The 21,037-nt window shown below is 34.1% G+C and overlaps 1 protein-coding gene across 4 annotated transcripts in view; it reads right to left on the bottom strand.

Moving 5' to 3' along the window:
• The window catches only part of MEMO1 (mediator of cell motility 1), a 114,570-nt gene that overhangs the window by 9,398 nt on the left and 84,135 nt on the right, over nt 1–21,037 (bottom strand). For 3 of the 4 annotated variants that reach the window (XM_041754963.1, XM_041754962.1, XM_041754964.1), the window contains 2 exons: nt 10,688–10,830; nt 2,539–2,615 (listed from right to left, as the gene is read on the bottom strand). In XM_041754963.1, coding sequence (XP_041610897.1) covers nt 2,539–2,615; nt 10,688–10,830 — 220 coding nt within the window. The remainder of the gene's footprint in view (nt 1–2,538; nt 2,616–10,687; nt 10,831–21,037) is intronic. The other variant, XM_041754966.1, reaches the window with a different exon arrangement.

The raw sequence follows: 21,037 nt of genomic DNA, 5'->3' as shown, positions 1-21,037 counted from the left end.
TTCACCACAGAGTTATGATGAAAAATTGTGGGCACATTTTTGTTTGTCTCAGTAATTAGAAGATGCTACTGGGGGATTTGGTGGGTGGTGTCCAGGGATGTTAACTGTCCTATAATACAAGACAGTCACACACATAAATCATTGTTCTCATCCTATAACACTCTTGACATGTCCACAGAGGTGAAACTCTACTTTTATATATAAATACTAAGAAGTTTTGCATGGTTTTAATATACAGATTTCCCAGGAATTGCCATATCATATAAAGTGAGGGAAGGCTACCCTTTGTTTAGTTTACAATTTTACTAAGAATCGTTCACCATTTTAAAAAATCAAGTCACCCAACAATACACCTTAGTAATATGAGTCACAAATATTTAAAAAAAAAAAAAAAAGATGTTTAGGTTTGGATAGCTGTATTTTTTAAAGATTTTTTTAAGATTTATTTATTTATTTATTTATTTATTTATGAATGATAGGCATAGAAAGAGAGGGAGAGAGAGGCAGAGACACAGGAGGAAGGAGAAGCAGGCTCCATGCCAGGAGCCCGACATGGGACTCGATCCTGGGACTCCAGGATCGCGCCCTGGGCCAAAGGCAGGAACTAAACTGCTGAGCCACCCAGGGATCCACTGGATAGCTGTTATATGAATTATACAATGTGTAAGCATCTAACTACTTCATAGTGTCTTCTAATATAGTTGGTATTATATCATTAAATCATTAAAAATATATCATTAAAAATATACTATTTTATCATAAATTATTTTCTGTTTATTTCTTTCTCATATTATAGGTAGGGTATTTACTTGAATATGTATATAGGAAGATTATATTCATTATTTCATTCACCTGAAAAATATCTGAGCATCTAGTAATGTTCTAATCATTATTCTAAGCACTTTGGGTATATCAAAGAATAAGATAAATTTCCTGACTAACAAAACTATAATAAATAAGTAGAATATTTAGTTTGTTGAAAGAAATACTGCAGCAGGATAAAGTGGATTGAGAATGCTGAAAGGGTGGAATCTCTGATGCACATTAAACAGGGTAGTCAGTGTGCCTGGTTGGGAAGGTGAAACTGAGCAAAGCCACAACATGAGACAATCAAGTATAAAAAAAGTCAAAATCCTAAGCAAGGATCATCTATGTCACTCTCACAGCATAATAAGGAGAGCATACGTCCCGAGTGTCTCTTATATCTTTATGTCGGAATAGCTTCTAAGTCTGTTCAATGATTGCACTAAGTGAGAGACAGTGTTTTCTCTTCTCAACATCTTTAGTATTTCACACAGTACCAGACACACAGGAGACACCCATTAATCACTTACTACATGAAGAAAATAAATGATGACATAACCGGAAAAGTTTCCTGAGGCAACTGAGAACCAAGTCTCAGAAAAATAAGATCATAACTAGAAGCCAGAAAAGAATTAAATGTCTGACATGAAAACATCATAAGGCCAAAAGAAAAGTCAGTAAATTAAGTCCAAACAAAATTCCAAAGGTAAAAGTGTATTAGGCCGTAACTGGCTTTAATTGGATTAAAGTAATAAGATAAATTTAAATACAATAATATCTAAATATAAGAAAATCTCCTAAGTAACTAAATTTCCATTCATTCCATTTGGCTTTTATTAAAATATACAAGGTATAACCTACCTATAGTTTTAAATCCAGATTCCTTACTAAAATATTTTATGTACTTCAGATACTTCAGACTAAATATTCTTGTATGTATGCCAAAAAGCTTTCAAACAGTGGTAAAGTTGATTTCAACAGATCACAGACATAAAGTCTGACAGGGTTTAAAGACAATTTAGAGACCACCTATTCCAAATCTCTCATCTTAGAGATGACAAATTGAGGACTAGAGAATGAGATGATCTGTCAAAGGTCAGAGCCAATTAGTTATATATCTGCTATATTTAATATTCTGTTTATAAGTAAAAAAAGAAAAAAGAAAAGAAAAACCAAGATGATTTGTATGACTTCTTAAATATGAACATAAGTACTATGACTTCCATACTACTTTAAGGAAAATGACAGCAGGATCAATGTCTACTATACTCCTGGGCCAGATAAGAACATAATCATATTTTTAAATTCTATATTTAAAACAACAAAATGAAACACTATTTAAGAAAACTCAAATGGCCAAGAAATATAATTAGATAATAAAACAAACTTAGAATTTGCTACCACTGTTTCTGCTTAAAAGTAAATAATGGCATTAGTATCCTGTCATCCCTAAACCTTAGACACTCCCCCAAATAGCATCTAAAACCTGTATCTAATTTTTCTTAATCTCATTAATCAAATAAAATGAAGATAAAGGAAGTTTCAACTAATAGAAAAGGGGTTATTTTTATGATCAATATTTATATGACTGTAAACTCTATTTTGCACATTTAAAGAGAGGGAAAGAATTATTTATTAGTCCACTGTATATTTCACATATTAAGTCTTGAATCACTAATCTGAAATTAAAGAAAACACCTTAGAGCATTAAAACCCCACACCTGAAAGACTTACCATTTTATCTAGATGTTCAATGGATCTATAAATCTCCCCCTGGGATTCATCATAGTAACTGTAACGGAACCTTTGACCTTGAAACAAATATCATGTACAAAATAAAATAGGGAAAAATTAGAAGCTAAAAAGAAAGCAAGCGCTTACCAAATAATTTCAGTTCTCATGGAAGGCAAAGCACAGCTTAAGCCTCTGAGAGAATCATTCCCAAGAGCCCTTGTACATAAAAATAAAAGGCGTATTTGGGAAGGTAATAAGGAAATGATATATCACCAGTGTTTTATGATGTTAAAAACTACTTCAAACTGTAGAACCTTAAAGTCACGAGCAATACAAAAGACTAAGGAAACAAAACAGCTTAAAAGTTAGAAGCATTGTTAAACATATCATATCTGTCTATAATAGAAGGTAAACCCAAAAGAATATGATTCAAGGAAGCTTGGTTTAAGAAAACTATCTCAATTTAACAAATCAATGAAAGTTTAGCTTTTGCTGCATAAATGCAAAGATTCGGTCTCTATTACAGAAAAAAAAAAGTGCAGGTCAGAGATATATGTGGCTTCTGTGATTTTTATGACCTCAATAAAAAAATTTCTCATCCTTGCAAAACTCTCTACTTGAAAAATAATCAATACAAGTGCCTTAAAATAGGAGGCACAAAAGGATTAAGTACAATAGATTAAGTACAATAAATAGTCCTACTCTGACAATAAAATCTCAGTAAGAGTACAAGCACAGAACATTCAATAAGTTTAGCTCTTCTCCAAGAAACAGAGCGGGTAAACTGGAAGAAGCTTGAAAAGAAGAGAGAAAACAAAAGGCTCAGGTAATAAACTTTGCTTCCTGCTACAGTCATATAAAAACCAAAAGTTAAACATATTCATTATTAAATAATTGTGGTATGTTATTCCACCATTCATGTTGTATTTCAGATACATCTACACTTGTATTTCTGGGATGCCTATATTTCTAAGAACTCATTACTTTTATATTAGTTATTTTTAAAGGTTCACCAAAATGCATTTTAAAGGGATGAGACTATACCAGTCATGTATGCACACACTCTGTGTCTTGTGCTTCATTTTTAGAGCAAAGTTCACATATATAATTATCATCCTCACACCTGAGAAGATGGGTTCCTTTGGCAGGATAATTATGATTTTTATGTTTTATTTTACTAAAAAAAATCATAAATGATGAGCAATGCAAAATAATAAAACTCTTTTGATGCTTTTTTTTTTGATGCTCTTTTTTTGAAAAAAACACATAACCATTCTCAATACTTCCTTTACTTGTTGACGTTGATGTCTTTGATAGTCATCTTTCTAGAATATACTGTATTTTCTTTTTCACATTTTAACTTTTCACATACATTAATATGTACAAATTACTCATGTAGCAGTTCTTACTTTCCCTCAAGAGTTTCTATTAATTCAGTATTACATCTTGTAATTCATGATATCCTAGAATCAAGCAATAAGGTTCTGAGACAATTATCTGCTTTCTGAATGTAACAATCTTTTTGGTAAACATTGAGGATTACTACATCTTGCCATAACTATGTGATCCATTACAGTCCTTGCACTAAAAACATTCTTAAAGAGTGACAATTCATCATTCAATGTCCCTATGTTAAATAACTTATGAGACATTTCTTTCAAAATTTAGAGTTAGGTATAGTTTTGTTTTTCTTTACATAATGTATACACTTACTCCTACCTAATAGTAAGAACTATATAAACTGACCCTATTTTTCCCATTTGCCACTGGCTATCAGAAGGCTCAAAGTCAAATCTAAAGCCTGTTGCAGTAACTTTACAGATTCAATTCATATGTACTAATTTTCTACTTCTATTTCAAAGTTCTTTTGATAGAATTGTCCCAAATCTTTTGTGAAATGAATGAACAATTAAATGGATAACCTTAGACAAGAAACTTTTCACTGTCAACTGTAGTAATACTCTTGGAAGCAATGAAGATGAATATTCTTTGAACCTGAATTACTTCAGGTTTATACTAACACATTCTGTTTTACTTGCTTCAGGAGATAGCTGTCAGTTTTAGATGTCAATAATCCCTGTGACTGGAACATAACTATCTAATCCAAAAACTGCTACTGTTCAGGTGGAGAGAAAAATGCATGTTACTTTTTGATAACCATCTGCTACTCAAAAGTGTTTTCTGCTTATTTCCAAGTTCAGAGCTATTGTTTCAAATAACTGAAGTTGGTCAAACCTGGCTTAATCACAGGTGAAAAGCCTAACTATATTTGGAAATGCTGCCTTGTTCATATGGGCCATTTTCAATGTCATTTTCACTTAAAAATTACTTCTGAAGTAAGAGAAAAATACATAAAATGTCTTGAATATTTTAAAATACTAAATCAACATGTGATTGAAAAAGAATGGCAAAATGCACAGGAAAAAAATCACTAAATGTTTAACATTTTGCTATCTACCACTTGCTACTCCTTAGGTAGCTACCTTGCATTTTGTAGTTGAAGAATCTAGTAGAAATATTTTATGAGCTCTAAAAAATATATCAATTAAGTAGCTAAATCCGCACTACATATAGCTACTACACTGAAAAAATATCTGACTTTAACAGCTCAAACTGTCTTAGAATAATCTTAAAAAATTGTACAAGCATTTAAAAATTATTTGAGAAATTCATTCTGGTCAATATACATATAAGAAAGCATCTAATCCAAAGTAAATAGTTTCCATCATCCTAACCTATATGTGTGGTGGGAGGGGGGAGGATGAGGGGGGATGTGTGCACGCGCACACACACGCACACGCAACTTTAGTTACACATCTCTTGGAATTTGAATGCAAAGAAAAATCTTTTGTATCTAATTATTTTTAAAAAGTTTATCAAGATTTTATTTAATGAGAAACGAAAGAATTGACAATACTAGCATAATACATTGTCCGTAAATGCACCTTTAATCAAATATTTACTGTTGATTTAAAATATATTATGATTTTTATGTAATTCACGAGCAGACATTTTGTTTTATAATGTGTCTAACATTCAGTAAAGCTTATGCATCTAAACTGAGGAAATACAGTTGCCTATGTACCTGGAGAACTGGACTTGTATACTTTCATAAGTATGAATAAAGCATATCACGTAGTAAGAGAAAATTACTTACCTGAAACTCATCCTTTCAGAAGGTACACTGGGAAAATGGATTCTCTGAGCCCCTGTTTCAACTCCAAGTATGAGCTTTCTAGCTTTAAGAGCCATTGACACTGCCCCTAGGGCAGCATAAGCTTTGGAGCTCCCCTAGTGAGTATGTCAGTAGTTTCTTCAGGTGCCTTCCCTCAGTTCTTTTCAAATTCAAAAGATGAGAGGAAAAATAACCCAAGAAAAAAAATCCTGTAAAGCAGAAACCTTACTCTTTGAGGGAAGGAGGGTAGCTCATTTGTGAATCCATTCCAGAGCACGCTTTCTGAGAAAAAGAAATACAGGTAAGTAATTTTCCCCATCTCCAAAGGTGACTGGTGATTCATGAGTGGATTCACAGAGTGCGGAGAGTAAGCTCCAGGGATGTCTGTGTGACACACGACAGTCAACTAATGAGGACACACAACAATGAATGGTACAAGAACCAACACTACTGTTTAGTACCTCCAAACACAAAGTAAACAAATATCAAATACCTCAGCATGAAGCCATACACTAGATTGCAGAAATAAACAGTGAGCTTGGAAAGTTCATCAACAGAGCCCCCAAAAGATGAGTGAACAAAACAGACTTCCAGACATACGTCCAGGAAAAACTGTACTGTTACACATTCACTTCATCACTTTAGGTTTATAGGTTACAACATTTTCAATGATTTAACTTAACCCTCACAACAACCTGTGAGATAGATTATCAAGTCGCTCTCTACTAAGGACCTAAACTAGGGACGTTCATAATTGAAATTGTGAAAAACTATAGTCCTTTCATTCTAAAGTCTCAATTATAAGGTTAAAAAAAATAATAATAACCTACCCTCCAACATGCAAAAGATCAAAACCTTAAATAGGTGAAATTAGTATGTATAAAATTTGAGAAGACAAATATGAAAGCTTGGATAAGATGTATTTCAGAAATCAGCTAAGTTACACTGAAATCAATTTAAATTATTTAGAAAATAGTAGTACCCTAGTATCTAAGAGACTAACAACAGAAAGGAAAAAGAGCAGACTGTATAATCTCTTGTTAATGTATATTAAACTAGAAATCTGAATAAAGATATAAATTTATAAATATTCTGAGGAATGCCACTTTTGATAGGTGACACATACTTATAGAATTATGTAAATCTAGACAAATATCACTTTATATGTAAAAATCCAAAATTGCTAAAGTGAGTATAATAAATTTTATTCATATTTTTAATAAAATAATTTATCATTAACATTTACCAAGTAAATTTACTGAAGTCAATTTGCACTTAAAACCACCATAAAAGGAAAATTAAATAGAATGAATCGACTTTTAAAAAAGCCAATTTCTGTTAGATCCAGTTTCATTTAGAAACTTCTTAGAAGTTAATTAGAAATTATGTTAATGAAAGCTGTCAATAATCTAAATTTGAAAATATAAATTTCAGGGAGATCAAGAAAGTACAAATATTAGCAGTATATTATATGTACGAATAAGAGCAAAAATGAAAGTTAGGAAAACAGAATGAAAATTCTACCAATTAGAAAAACTAAATTAGGCCCAGTCAAAATTCTCTTATATGCAGCTATCTTATATGACAAGAAACTTGATCAGAAAAAGTAGTGATAACATAACCTAACCATAGTAAAAATAAAATATTAGCAGCAAATGTCTTTCATTTATGCCACAATCCCTGGTAGTAGTGGGAAGGGTGAAATGAGGTAGGATCATGAACTGTTACTAGGAAACATCACCCTTTTGGGCTGACTAATGAATTTTCATGTGGATTAGACTAAGGATAGAATAAAAGGCAGAAATTGAAATGGTGAAGGTTTTTTTCTGGGGGGAGTAGGGGATTCAAATAAGGGACAGAAAGAGCATAATAGAATCTAGGTCCCCACTCTCCCTTGGCTTTTCCCACCCAAAAAGAAAATTTGAGAATGTTTTAGTCTTTCTACTTTTTCTCTAATGTCTTTTTCAAGTCCACAAAAAATTTAAATGGGATCTGAAAGCTGAACATCTTTAAAGCAAAGCATACACACACAAAAAGTCACTCTTGTAATAGACATTGGCTAACAAGTAAAATCAACCAGGCAAAACCCTTCCAATCACATAATAGGTCTCCCAACTGTCTCTATCACCAAATCTCTTGCTTTATTTTAAACAGAAGCTGGACATAATAGAAACAATGACTAGAAATGAAAAATGCTGTCACTGCCAGTACTCTATTCAACAAAAACAAAATTCCTCTGTATGTATCTGAGTAATTTGTCAACTGTACTATAATCAATTAAGCAATTTTTCTTCAAAAATTAGCTATTACAAATGTAATAGTGTGTTGACAGTTTAACTCAATGGAACTTTTAAGATCTCTGAGTATTTAAGGAACTAAATCCTTCCTGTGAAATTATTTAGAATTCAGGGTTAATATTACTTTGATATGGTAAAATCAATCTATACAGCATCTTTACAAAAAAAAAAACAAAACCAAAAAAAAACCCACAAAAACAAACAACAACAACAACAACAACAAAAAAAAAAAAAAGAAGAAGAAGAAGAAAAAAAACATTAAGAAATATCCTCACAAGAAAAAGCTAGATTTTTGAAATGGATGTATATCATTCATTAATTTAGAAAAGATGACCAAAGCCACCAGAGCACGTAATTTGAGAAATATGAAAATTTCTAAGACATTTTAACCCATAACTAGCCAAAGATTCGTATTAATTCAACTAGGCATATAAAATACAAAATGAATCTTACTTTACAAGAATGACGTTACTATTGTAGAAGGGGAACTACCAATCTTGGAATAGTATCTAATAGTATCTATAAGTACCTTCCACTTATCCCCAGATCTTTATCAAATTTCCTAATAAGAATTAGTACAGTGCTTTCCAAAAATACAAACTAAGCACTTTATGAGTATTGTTAGTGATACTAAAAAAAATAAACACTTGGAAAAGTTCTATTACTTAACGACCAAATGTAAATATATATTTAATCTCTGGATAATTCTCATAACTAACATCTACCAACCTTTGGAAATTTTGAGTTATCATCTGTAGTTATCACCAGGAAATCCTAGCTTACAAATTTAAACACCAGAATTTTCTAGAACACTGGAGATCAAATGGCCTAAATAATTTTCTAAGAATCTAGGTAGAATATAAAAATTCATCTTTCTCTCTCAATATTATACTTAAAAACAGTAGTGGACTAGAGCTTGTTTGCTTTAGAATTCATTAATGAGGTAAAAAGAATGATTTAAGAGAAAAGCATCTACTGATTTTTGTGTGGATTTATACTGTGATTGCACATGATACCAACCAGATTCTAAAGAACAATATCAGGGGAACTAATTCTCTAGATCATAAAAGTAATTTAAAGTGATTCATGGGAGCCTTAAAAGTGAAGAGGACACACACTTCAAGAATTTTTAATTTCTAAGACATATGGACATATTTTATTATCAACACAAATTCACAACACTAAGAAAAATATCCTTTTTTCAATAATGATACTCCTTAGTTTTTAAGATCAACTACGACTAAACATCAGAATTTCAAAGCATCTATCTAGTCCTCAGATCTAAGTAATATACTTAAAATCCATAAAAAATAACTTCTGCCAAAGGTAGCAAACCAACTAGCCAACAGAACTGATTATTAAAGAAACGAGAGTCTCTCAGGTAAGGTAGCACAGCCTAAACCAGGACTTCCCAACCTTAGCACTACGTGTTTTGGGCAGGATAATTCTTTGATGAAGAAGGCTGTTCTGTGTACTGAAGGATGTTTATTTGGCAGCTTTTCTGTACTCCACTAAATTGATGCCTAAAGCCTCCCTGCTTCCCACGCCCATCCCAAGGTAATGACCAAAAATGTCTCCAGGCATTTCCAAATGCCCCCTCGTAAGACAATCAGCCCCAGATGAGAAATTAGTGCCTTAAACCAAAATACGCATCTATAAGGGAGGATGGCTCTCTTAAAAAAGATCTCAAAGCCACTCAGAGAGCAAGGTAAGAGAAAATACCAGCCTAATGAGGCCAGAAAAATAGTGAGCCAGATTTGATAATCAATGCTTAAGACATAAAAGCCAGGGGTCCCTGTATCTCACAGAGGATGTTTTTCTGGCAATTCAAGTACTCTATCTTAAAATGTACAGACTTGTGCCTTATGTTTTCTCTATAATAAAAGAAATAACTAAAGGATGAACAGATAACTGGCATCCTCAGGCCAATGAGAGAGGTCCTAAAAGGAATAGGAATCAGAAATACGCCATCCAGAACAGCAATGGATAAAGGATAGCAAACTGTATTCAAAGATTCAAAAAATAAAACTTACTGAAAGAGGCATCCACAAATGTCTTTTTATGATTTATTCACTGTGAAGTCTCCTTACTTTTTTTATTCACAATAATAACACAAATCACATAAGAGTTCTTACTCGTATTAGCCATTACCAGTGAAAACCACAATGCTAACAGCCAACATGTTACACTCTTTGGAGGGTACCTCTAAACTGATGGCAAAAATTAAGCACCAAAGGAAAAATAGAAAGAAAAAACACTAATTACAGAAAAAGAAATGTGGAAAAGGACTGGCATAGCACACAGTGCTCTTCTACCTTCTAAAGAAGAACATTGGTTTTATCTACCAAAAACTAACTTCCGAGAATCTACCACACAACTCAACCTGGAAATAGGGGTTAAAAGATCTTAACTCCCACTAATGTAAGTAGCTAAAGCAAGGATGCCCTCACAGTGTGAATCCAATTATACCAGTCGCCTTTGGAAATGTATCCATAATCTACTATAATAATCTGATCCTTTTTTAAAGACTTTTTTATTCACTTTTAAACATTGCAGCTAAAAGTAAAACTTTCCAAGGAAAATGGTAAAGAACTGAAAATCAGAGCTTAGAGTGAAAAGATACCATTAACCACAAGTATATAGTATCTATCATGATATGTTAAAATCTAGAACTTACCCCAATGGCAGAAATCAGAAGAAACCACAAAGAGATTACTAGGATCCGCTAGATATTTACTGAAGAGTTTTCCGAATTCCTGTTCTTTTGACTCACTCAGAGCTCCAACCAGTACAGGAATAATGGTAAACTCATCCTTATGGCTTAAAGAAAACAGAAAAAAAAAAAAAAAAAGTCATTTAAGAAGTATAAGAATAAAAATAGTTTTCCAATGTGTTGGCACTAAAAAGTGGAACATTTATTAATAATGGTAAGGGAAAGATACATACTGTTGAATTTTTTAGTCTATAAATTAAATGTTTAAAGAAGACCATTTAAAAATAAGAGAGATACAGAATATTAAAAATATCTATTCAAATTACAGAAATGTACAATAGTTCTTTAGATAAACAAAGCTAATTTACTACCAGGTATAATAATATCTTCAAAATAAAATTAAGCCCATCAGACCATCACCAAATCAAGTCTTCTCAACTACCCATCAAAGCTACAATCATCTGCCCAATCTTTCTGCAATTTTAAAAGAGCATTAAACTCTTCCTTAATATTTTAATCCTATCCTGTTATAAATACCAGCACTTCTGGCACTTTTATAAACCTGCCAAATGAGACCCACAAAACTTAATCTTGGCTCCCGTAAGATACACCAACTGCACCTTGTACCTATACTAATAAACAGATACAAGACAGTCTGAAAATACAACTCAAATTTCACTGACATCTAGGGTGGATGTAGACTTCAAGGAAGTAGGTATTAATTTCTAGCAGCAAGAAAAAGACACCACACCCACCCACAATGTTTATGACATATCCACAAGTCCCTTTTTCACTCTTCAGATTGACAGATTTATGGAAAAGGAACAGAGCAGATTAATAAAGAATAACTATGATGGGCTATAGAAACAGACGTTCATCCAAAACCTTTTAAATTTTTCATTGTAGTGAAATTTTACTTACATATATTCAATATAATTTACATTCTAAATGATCCCAGATTGGAATTTTAGAAGCGTGAATCATGTTTGTCTGACTTGTTCTGAACAGGACTTTAAAAAAAAAAATCACCATTATAATAAATGCTTTTTAATATGATAACCTGACACTTAACTGATGTAGGACAAACAGAATTCATAAAAGGGTTTTTAAAAATACTAATTTTAAGTTTATTCCCAAAATATGTGTTAGCCCAGCTTCATAAAGCTCAATTCAGGGCACCCGAGCGCCTCCCCCATAAGGACCCCCTTACCCTTGTCAATTGCGAAATAAACAGATCATACAGATCTCCAGTCCCTCTGCAATGCAGGGGCTTCTTGGGCAGAATCTGCATCTATGGAGTAAGAAAAAAAGAGGAAGCTGGCAGAGGAAGCTGCCATGGAATATCTCTTTCTCTCTTTCACCAGTTTGCTTAACAACTGCATGAATGAATAGGGGCTCTACAATAAGTTAAGAGTGATTATCATTTGAAAGGAAAGAATTTGAGCTCTAGTAAAAACTCAAGAAGATTGTTATGATTTGTTCTAACTTCAAGTACTATATAAATAAATAAACTAGGATCATCAAAGAGTCTATAAATAATTATGACATGGTAGGGATGCAGTTATATAGAGTATAAAAACCAAGAAGTCAGAAGAAATAGGTTCAGGTATCATCTCCATCATATAATAAAAGTTAAGAGGGTAGGTAAATTACTAACCTAAAAATGTTTCCTTAACTATAAAACAATCATAATTGCAATATCTATTTTCTAAAACTGTTATGAAGTGAGAAATGCTACTGGGAAAGTACTTTGTCAACAACTGTTGGCTTGCTGTCAAGAAATAATACATGTCTACTATTCCACAGAGCCACCAAACCATTCACTTACCCTTAGCCTCAGCTTGCAAATCTATCTATACCAAGGTAAAAGACTCATACTGCTTAGAAATCTAAGCTTTGAATCAAGATTTATCCATCTACCTCGTCATTTCTTAAAAAAAAAAAAAAAAAAAAAAAAATTTTTTTTTTTTACTTGTCGTTCTATATTTCCACAAAGTATGAATTAGAAAAAAGAGCAATTGGGCTTTGAAATTAATATTCCTAGGTTTTAGAATTCAAGTTGTCAGGCTGGTCTTTCCTAGTCATGGAGTACAAAATCTCACCCTCAAAAAACAAATCTAAAACTTTCCCACCAAACCCCATTTTGTGCTCTAGAAATTAACCAAAGACAAAAAAAAACACAACAAGAATAGTTTGGTCATGTAAAATAACTGAACTTCTTTGGAAGAGCAGAAGTCTGGCATTTTACCAAGAGCTGACTTCATTCTACCAACATGGTAAGGTTGGCTGTGAAAACCAGCAGCTTCATTGCTGAAGAGGGCTAACTTTGATTTGGAGCAGTGAGCAGAAAATTCACACCCAGCAGGAACCAGAAAAACCTGTAGCTCCTGCAGCCTGAGATTATAGTACCAGTGGAGGCAAGCCATAACCTGAGCACTACCTAGAAATTTAAGAGAGATTTTGGAAAGGAGAGAGCCACAAAGTGACTGGATAAATTCACATATTCTGAGCAGAGTATTGATGTTCTCCATATAATCCCATCTGACTAGAACGTAGCAAGCACATATGTGCAGGGGAAACCCATAAGGTCCCAAGCTCCCCCAGAATGCCAGCTAATTCTGTGTGAAAGCATGCCCAAGGGAAAGTGGAGACGTGAGAGAGACCAACATGTCACACATCCCAGGCTGACTGGAAATCCCCATGCACAAACAGGGAGACCTGAGAACACCCAACAGAAAGGAAAGGAGGCAAGCTAGAAAAGGGCCCAAATTTTTAATATGCTCCCCAAACTATACTCAATTCACCAGCGGAGGATGAAAGCTTTACAGACTTAAGGTATTCAATCACAACCTCCAACCAATCATTAGCTAAGCACTAAGCAATGTGAACATAGAGGTGAACTCTAGACAGTCAAATTATAAGAAATTTTTAAAAGTTGAAGAAATACATCAGTAGCCACAATTTTGGGAGAGAGAAATTCTGTAGACAAGGACAACAAAGTTACTTTAAAAAAAAAAAGTGAATGAATGAAACAACCGCCACTACCATCTGCAGAAAATTTTGATAAAATCAGAACCAAGTTGCTATAATACAAGATAAAAAAAAGTCCAGTTTCAAGAAAAAATTATGAGCCACAGAAAACAGGAAAGTGTGACACATTCTCAGGGGAAAAAAAGGGGGGTGGGGGAGTAGCTAGTAGAAGCTGTAACCATGTGGGACCAGATTTAGCAAAGACTTTAAAACAATTATTATAAATATGTTCAAAAAATTCAAGGAAATTATGCTTTAAAAAGTTAAAATATGGCAATGACTAAGTAAGTAGTAAATATTAACAAAGAAATGCAAGCTATTAAAGAGAACTAAAGAGAACTAAATGGAAATTTTAGAGTTGAAAAGTACAACAAATGAAATTTAAAATTTACTAGATAGTCTGAAAAGCAGATTCCATATTACAATCAGTGGAATTAAAGATAAAATAAATCATCTAACCTGTAGAAAGGGGAAAAAAGGATTGAAGAAAAATGAACAGAGCACTGGAGACTTGTAGACAACATCAAACATAGTAGGATGCATACAATAGGAGTCCAAAAAAAAAAGTTACAGTAAAAGAAGCAGAAGAAATGATGGCTGAAAATGTCCCAAATTTCATGAAAGACATTACTCTACATTTCCCAGAGACTCAATTACCCAAAGTACGATAAGCACAGAAATCCCCATCTAGATATACTGTAATGAAACTGATGGAAAACAAAGACAAAGAAAATTTTAAAAGCAGCAAAAGGAAAATGACTCATTACTTACAGGATATTGTTATCAATAAATGGCACTGGATAATAATTGCATATCCATATTAAAAAAAGTGAACTTAAAAAAAAAGTGAACTTAGACCTTTACCTCATACTATACACAAGAATTAACTCAAATTGGGTAATCGATATAACTATAAGAACTAAAATAATAACACTTCTGGAACAGGGGTCAGCAACAATCTTTTTAAAGGGTCCATAAAGTAAATATTTGAGGTTTTCAGGGCCATACAATCTCCATAACCACTCAACTATCACTGTAAAGAGTAAGTAGCCATGGACAATATGTAAGTGAGTGAGTATGGATGGTTATGTTCCAATAAAACATTTATAATAACAAGTTGTGGGCAGATGTGGTCTGCAAACTGTAGTTTGCTGATTCCTGTTCAAGAAGAGAAAATCTCTGTGACCCTGAATGAGACAAAGATTTCATAAATATGATACCAAAAGCAAAATCCACAAAAGAGAAAAAAATGATAAAAATGAATTCATCAAAAACTTTTGCTCTTCAAGAGAGCAAAGTAACCTGTATCTAGAATATGTAAAATTTTTTACAGCTCAGAAAAAGACAAATTATCAAATTAAACTAGGGCAAGATATATGAACAGACATTTCACAAAAGAAGACATACAAATGACTAATAACCACACTGAAAAGTTGCTTAACATCATGAGTCACTGGAAAGATGCAAATTAACGCCAATTGAGGTTACACTACACATCTATCAGAATGGCTATAATAAAAAAGACTGACAATAACAGGTATTGGCCAGAATGGGAAGAAACTAGAACCCTCATACTTTGCTGGCTGAATATAAAATGGTGCCATCACTTTGGAAAATAGGTTGGCAGTTTCTGAAAGAGTTAAAACATTCAAGAGAAATGAAAATATATGTTCACATAAAGACTTGTACAAGAATGTCTATAACATTATTCCTAATAGCCAAAAATGGAAGTGATCTAAATGTCCATCAACTGGTGAAGAGATTAAATAAAACAGGATGTATTCATATAATGTAATAACTATTTGGCAATAAAAAGGAATGAACTATTTTTTTAAGATTTTATTATTTATTTATTCATGAGAAACACACAAAGAGAGGCAGAGACATAGGCAGAGGGAGGAGCAGGCTCCCTGCCAGGAACCTGATGCAGGACTTGATCCCCAAACCCCAGGATCACGCCCTGAGCTGAAGGCAGATGCTCAACCACTGAGCTACCCAGGCGTCCCAATGAACTACTGATACAACTGCAACATGGATGAACCTCAAAAACAGTATGCTAAGTGAAAAGGGACAGATACAAAAGACATTTCATATGATTCCATTTATATGAAATTTCTAGAAAATACCAATCTATAGAGACAGAGAGCAGATAAATGGTTGCTAAAGATTGAGAGTCAGAGCCAGCATTGCCCTCAAATGGACATAAAGTTTCTTTTTTGTGTATTGAAAATATTCTCAAACTGGATTGTGAGAATGAATGTATGACTCTATAAATTTACTAAAAATCAAAGAGTTGTATCCTTATGTAAATGAGTTTTATAGGATGTAAATCATATTTCAATAGGCTGTTAAAAGAAAGTCCATCTTTGCCACTTGCAAGTTGTGCTACCCTGAAGCAAGTTACCTGAAACCATCCTAAGCCTCAATTTTGTCATCTGTAAAAACAGTTGATAATACTTACCTTACTTACAAGGCTCTTATGAGTACTTCAATAATGGAGAAGAAAGTTTTATCTCTTCTTTTTCTGTCCTATACCTTAAACCATACTGCAGAAAATTAATATATCCAAGATGTGTAACAGAGTAAAAAGAACTGAAACCCCAGAACCAAGAAAGGAGCACTCATTTTAAAAACAAACAGTATTACTATGTCATCAATACCACTGAAGGTACAAAGCACTAAAGATCTACATTCTAATATTTGAGGACCTTGACTCAGGCCACAATCAGAAAGAAAAGTAAAATTTTAAGATCTCATACAAAACTAAGCTATAAGAAGGGTTAGAATGGCATTTAAGTGAGTCAGAAACTTACGGCAGGCTGGAATTGGGAAAAGAGGAACGGGAATTTTGCAGGAGAGTTAACCTAGCAAGTCTGCTGCAGCAATTTTTAGAAGGGGCTGCTTGTAAAGACTAGCCCTTGGCTTTAACAATGTTTCTTGTGTTGATTAAGGCTGTTTTATCCACTTGGGACACTGTACCAGCTTGCCTGGATTGTAAACAAAATGATAATGGCAAACACCCATTTTCCTTCTGAGAGTCTAGAATTTCAGTAGCTGGAGCTAATTACACAGGCTGAGAACCCTACATGACCAGCCCCCAACCAAAATCCTGGATTTTGAATCTTAAAGCAGGATTCCCTGACCAGAAACACTGCACGTGTGTTACACTGATAGAGGAAGCACGTTCCATTCAATCCACCCTATGAAAGGAAAATGTTGGAAGCCTCCACCTGGATTCCTCCAGACTCTGCCTGATGTATCCTTTTCCCTTGCTGGTCCTGTTGTGTATCCTATCTGTCCCAATAAACCAAAACCATTAATAAACTGTGAGTCCTTATAACAAATCTTCAAATGTAAAGCTGGTGGTGGAACCCTTGAAACAGGAGTTAAAGGCAAAGTGGCATAAAGGAATCATAACGGCAGAGTTTTAGGGAGGCTTATAAAAAGTAATTTCTCTCATCTTTTTTTTTTTTTAAAGATTTTATTTATTTATTCATGAGAGACCCACAGAGACAGAGACAGAGAGAAGCAGAGACACAGGCAGAGGGAGAAACAGGCTCCATGCAGGGAGCCGGACGTGGGACTTGATCCCGGGACTACAGGATCACGCCCTGGGCCAAAGGCAGGCGCTAAACCGCTGAGCCACCCAGGGATCCCCTCTCATCTTTTTTTCTGATCAAGTTCACCATCAGACGACAGAAACATGCATATATAGACCATACAAAAGACTGTGACTCACTATAAGAACAAACTAAATCCAGAAACATCAGGCAGAACCAAAGAACTCGGGAAAAAGGAAGAGAGAGGGAAAAGGGGGAGGTAAGCTAGCTGTCAGTGACAACTAAAATTAACATTTTATAAGTCTTTGCTGTTTCATCAATTAAGTGAATCTAATCAGATTATAAAAATAATTTCAAAGGTTATATACCTTTCTCAATTTCCATTTTAGTAAGAATACCAAAATAAAGGTTTTTACAAGGCCAGGCATATTTCATATTTCTTAATCATCTGAAGCAAAATAATCATATCATAAATTGGCCAAGCTTGCTATCAGAATTATAGAGAAATCCCCATATTTTATTAGGAACAAGTCAACATTTCCATGCCCTATATTCTCTTAAACTTATACCTATTTCTGGCTTTACCATCTCTGATAATGGCATCTATTAGGCCTTTCACTTTTGCATGTTCTTAAAATCAAGTTACTCCCCCACATAGAAACATTTACCAAGTTCTATAGATTCTAAACATTCAAATGTGTCCCACCATCTGCTCAATTTGCTACCCTACCCCATCCACCACTGTCTTAGTTCAAAGTCCCATGATTTCTTTACTAAACTATATCTAACAATCTTTTCCAACGCTAATCCATCCTTCACCATACCATCACATCATCAAGCAGTAATATTTGGAATACCTGGTTCGTAGAGCATGTGACTCTTGATCTGAGTTCAAGCCCCACAATGGACGTGAAGCCTACTTAGAAAAAAAGGAGTAATATTCTTATTTCAAGTTCTAACCATATCCTTCTTTTTTTTAAGACTTTATTTATTCATGAGAGACATAGAAAGAGAGGCAGAGACACAGACAGAGGGAGAAGCAGGCTCCTCACAAGTGGCCCAATGCGGGACTCAATCCCTAGACTGGGATCACACCCTGAGCCGAAGGCAGACACTCAACCTCTGAGCCACTCAGGCATCCCTAACCATGTCCTTCTTTTGCTGAGGAACTCTTACTAGCTCTGTACCAGTCAGGGAACAAAATACAAATATCTTACAATGACATTCAATGACCTCTATAAAATGGTCCCAAACCTACTGTTCCAACTTCCTTTAAAAAAGAAAAAATTTATTTACTTGATGGGGGGGGGGGGAGGCACGTGCACAAGCAGGGGGAGCAGCAGGCAGAGGGAGAGGCAGAGAGAGAGGGAGAAGCAGACTCCCTTGTCCAGCAGACAGCCTAATGTGGAGCTCGATCCCAGCACCCAGGGATCATGACCTGAGCTGAACCAAAGGCAGACACTTAACCAACTGAGCCACCCAGGCGGCCCCCAACTTCCAAATCTGCCCCTCTTACTCTATGCCTCTGTAAGTCAACTTCAAATGCCTCCAAATGCCTCCAGCTCCAGGCTAGTAATATATATATGCATTAAAAGCTGGCCAAGGTATAAGGTAACAGGAAGTAGTAGGACTAATATCCAACTAAAAATATTCATACATATAAGAAAACTTTTTCTAGCTTTACAGGCCAAACAAAAATATCTCAGATAGACCTCAGTTACTAGGCAAACCTTTTGCAACTTCCTTAAGCCAGGGTAAATAGCTTTCTATTCTTAAGCCCTGGGTTTTCCTATTCCTAGACTTTGTACTTAGAGAACTGTTTCCTACAGAAACCTGCCCTGCTTTGTGAAAATTATAGCCATCTTCAAAGTCCACCCAAAAGTCATCTCTACCACAAAGCCACATGTGTGCTCCCCTAAATATCTCTCTGCTCCCATATCCCCTTTCTCAGATCCCATAAACTCTTCAACTGAACTTAATACACTTTGAACTATGTTACATCTATTTAAGTATATTTCTTATCCTTCTTACCAGGCTATATGCTGAGGAAAAACACAATGTTTGTTTATTTTTCTATTCCCCATCATTCTTTATGCATAGGTTAGCACAGTTAAGAAGCTCTGTAACATTTGAAAAATGCATATTAACCAAAATTTTTAAATTTTGAGAGGAAATGTCTTAAACCACCTTAAAACCAATCAAATTTTTTACATAAATTAATTAGTAAAACTTAAGGGAAGAGAATTGCCTTTTTGGGGTCAAAATAAGTTTTTATTTATTAGCCTATTTAATTACTCCCCATATATAAAATACATTATTTGTGATTTAAAGAGACATCATAAAAGGAATCTCTCATGTATTCTGCCAGTGGGCGGTAAAGAATTCCTTTTTCAACCCAAAAGAGAAGGTATAAATAAAATCAGAGCTATAAACTGGTAAAAAGTTCTGCAAACAAAGGGAAAATGATATAGGTCAGAAACTCAGAACTACTTAAAGAAAGCACATTAGAGAAGAAATAAAGATAAAATAAAGATAAAATAAAGATAAAATAAGATAATCTTCAGTTTACTTCATTTTCTTATACTTAATTGATCTAAGAGATAACAATGTTTTCAAAAACTAATAGCAACAATATGCTGTAAGTATAGCTTATGAATGACTGTAAGGTTATAAGAAATAGAAAGGACAAACTGAAAATACTGTGTAGGTACTTGTACTACCTGTGAAGCAGTATAGTGTTACTTCAATGTGTACCTGGATAGGTTACAAATGCATACTGCAAACTTCAGAGCAACCACTAAAAAGTTTGATTTTTTTTTCCCTCCTCCCTCCCCTAAAAAAGGTTTTTAAAAAAATACTATTATTGGGCAGCCCCGGTGGCGCAGCGGTTTAGTGCCGCCTGCAGTCTAGGACGTGATCCTGGAGACCCAGGATCGAGTCCCACGTCAGGCTTCCTGCATGGAGCCCACTTCTCCCTCTGCCTGTGTCTCTGCCTCTCTCTCTCTCTGTGTCTCTATGAATAAATAAACAAATCTTTAAAAAAAAAAAAACTATAATTGATATGTTGAGAGAAAAAAATGGAATCCTATTAAAACACTCAAGTAAAACCACAGAAGGTAGAATAACAGAAAACAAAAAAAGAAATAAAGAACAAGGGCAATAAGTAGAATGCAATAACAAATATGAGAGATGTTAATCTAACTATATCAATAATCCTTTAATAAGTGCATAGATAAACTGTGATACATCCATAAAATAGAATATTCTTCAACAATAAAGAGAAATAGGTATTAAGCCAAAAAAAAGACATGGAGGAATCTTGAAAGTATATTATTAACTTAAAGAAGCCAACCTGAAAAGGCTGCATACTGTATGATTAATTGTAACCATGCAATTGGTTACATGACATTCCAGAAACTAGATGACTATATACTACGGAGAGAGTAAAAAGGTAAGTGGTTACCAGGAGATGGGAAAAGGGAGACACAGACAGAAAACGGGAAAAGGGCGGCAGGGTGGAGATGAACAGGAAGAGTACAGGGGATTTTTAGGACAGTGTAATGATTCTGTATGGTACTATAATGGTAGATAACATGTCTTTAGAAAACCCATAAACTTGTAACACCAAAAGGGAACCCTAATTAAACTATGGACCTAGGTATTAATAATGTACCACTATTTCTTCATCAACTGTAATAAATGTACCATACTAATGTAAGATATT

This window comes from Vulpes lagopus, chromosome 5 (assembly GCF_018345385.1).
Source record: "Vulpes lagopus strain Blue_001 chromosome 5, ASM1834538v1, whole genome shotgun sequence".
Lineage (NCBI taxonomy): Eukaryota > Metazoa > Chordata > Mammalia > Carnivora > Canidae > Vulpes > Vulpes lagopus.
Note: the sequence above shows the minus strand (reverse complement) of the source record. Positions and strands in the feature narration are given on the sequence as shown.